The sequence below is a fragment of the Poromitra crassiceps genome (genome assembly GCF_964638095.1).
Source record: "Poromitra crassiceps genome assembly, chromosome: 11".
In the NCBI taxonomy this organism is placed as follows: domain Eukaryota; kingdom Metazoa; phylum Chordata; class Actinopteri; order Beryciformes; family Melamphaidae; genus Poromitra; species Poromitra crassiceps.
Genome location: NC_139643.1, coordinates 37,643,775 through 37,646,274, shown reverse-complemented (window position 1 = coordinate 37,646,274; position 2,500 = coordinate 37,643,775). Strand labels below are relative to the sequence as shown.

General features: G+C 43.9%; 1 protein-coding gene across 1 annotated transcript in view; it reads right to left on the bottom strand.

Annotated features, from left to right (window-relative positions):
* LOC310785007 (cholecystokinin-like) overlaps positions 1-2,500 on the bottom strand; it is a gene marked incomplete at both ends in the record, with an annotated part of 7,451 nt that overhangs the window by 4,803 nt on the left and 148 nt on the right. Inside the window, one exon of the mRNA XM_083646016.1 lies at positions 2,264-2,401. Within this exon, the coding sequence (XP_083502142.1) occupies positions 2,264-2,401 (138 nt within the window). The remainder of the gene's footprint in view (positions 1-2,263; positions 2,402-2,500) is intronic.

The following is a 2,500-nucleotide window of genomic DNA, read 5'->3' as shown; positions in this document are numbered from 1 at the left end:
AAAGTATTTTTTTATATTAAATGTACTTAAAAGTATTGAAAGTAAAAGTAAAAGTAAACCCTGTTCATAAGAAAGCAAGCGGTCCGGATTTTCAGAATTTTTAGCTTTATTGTGAGTTTGCTTACATATTTACCTTATAGTCTGCCATTTGAACTGACTGCAGCTTTTGGCACAAGTGCCTGCTTTAGGCTATCATCATGGCGATGAGATATCTCCATGTCAAGGGGGAAATATATAATAATAATAAAATTATAATAATCATCATCATCATCATCATAATCACCGTCCATCATGGACATCTCCTCCATATAGCTATATGCGCCTGGATATTGTCACGGCCAGTAAACTGTTAATCAATGTAATCACTCTATCCACCTTATTTTTGAATGCCCCACTGTAAAAAATAATTGTGGGAACAAGGTCCGGTTTAACGTGACTCATTGTTGCAGCTTGCAACAATGAGTCATGCAGGCTTCTTCTGCAGCCTTTGTACTCGGCTGCAGACCCGAATTATAAACCGGAAGCTGGAGTCTGTTATAAAAGTTATAAATATAGTCACTTATAAACACCTAACCAAGGCTGCGGGTCCGTATGGAAACAGTGTTACTCGAAATGTTTAAAACTTAAATCAATTTGGTCATTCAATGGCGTTTTACTGCCATGTAAAGTAACTATTACGCTATCTGTTAGCATTAGCCACAGTAGCCGACTACCCACAATGCATTACGTTATCCCAGCACCCGAACGACACGGCTGTAGAGCAGAATGGCTCTGCTGTAAAATCCTCATAGACATTTTTTTGTCAAGTTAAAACAGCGTAAAAAATTACACCGGAAGCGGAAGGAGCACCCATCAGGCATCATGGCAGCTAGAAATAAGGTGGATAGAAATTGAAACTGACGTTACCTTTCTGAAACACGACAGTATTATTGGGCTGTGACAAAATAGCGACAGTTACACCAGACTAGGAACGGAAATACCACGATTTACCTTCAGAATAAAATTCTTCTCACCTTTGGAGAAACAAATAAAGCACATAGGATCCTATTTTGAAATCCTTAAGCGGAGGACCTATACCTTTACGTTCTGGCTACGTGGACGCTTGACCAATTTGAAGTTTACCTCAAGAGACGCCTGTTTTCTTGTTTTCTGGTGGCATATTCTGTCATTCTGGTTCAATTGGACACAATGTAAAGACAATTTAAAGTAATTAACCGTCGGATTTCAGCCTGTGGGAACTTGTAACATGGATGAAAAGACTTGGGAAGCACTGATGACGGTAAGCGATTGGCAAACGCAACTTGCAACACAGAAGCACTGATTCGCTAGCCAGGCTACTGATTCGCCACAACACAAGCGGTTTGTTTATTTTATAGTAACGAGTAACGAAGATGCTTTTGGGAAATGTATCGGAGTAAATGTATAGATTTTATTACGAAAATGTAGTGGAGTAGGAGTAAAAGTGAAAGTTGAAAGAAAAATAAATACTCAAGTAAAGTACAGATACTAAAAAAAAATACTTAAGTACAGTAACAAAGTATTTGTACTTGGTTACTTTACACCACTGCTCCTAAAGGCCCAATTATACTCCATTTTCATCCGTAAATAAGGGCGTCCGTTTCAAACGGTGTAATCGTCACTGCCCACATACTTCCATCCGTCTTTCACGTTGGTATCATGTTAAGTAATACATCCACCAGTGGGCAGTAGAGAGTCAAATGCATGAGTGTGTGTGTGATTTTCCTCCGTTTCATTAAAGGTCTCTGTCATATTTTTCTCTGATTCTCCCTGCTGTGCCGGTCGGTCGTTGCTCCACTCCCTCTGCCGATCTTGGGAGAGCTGTAGACGAGCACATGCTTCATCCAATACATGTGCAGTTGCTAGCTGCTTCTTTTCACCTGACAGCGAGGAGTTTCACCGGCGTGCAGGACGTAGCATATTGGAGGATCAGGCTATATCCCCCCCACCCCCCCAACCCCTGAGCAGGCGCCCCAACCAACCAGAGGGGGCACTAGTGCAGCGACCAGGACACATAATCTTAATCCGGTTTCCCACCCGCTGACACACAATTGTGCCTCTGTGGACGCGCTAGAGGCACTATAGGGTTACTTGACTGAGACTGCAGACCTGCCCTCGGCTGCACCGTAGGGAAGAAGCAAAAACAAAGCATTCAAATACTGATTTGGACGTCGATTACCATGGCACCGCTCGAGGTTTTGAAGCATTTGGGTCAGCCCTATAAAGCAACACATCACCCACACACCTTTCCTGGAGGAGATGAGTCTGGCCAGCAGCTCGCTGAGGTTGGCCCGGGAGTCTCCCTCCTCCTCCACCTGGGAAACCGAGCGGCTCGGTCGAAGGTGGGGCTCCGTCAAGATGTGGGCGTCGGCCTCCAGGAGAGCTATCGGGGGACACCCAGGGGCCCCCCGGGAGAGACACACAAAGAGACACGAGCAGATGACGTATGAAAACTTCATTGCGTTGGTGATTAATGTGCTTG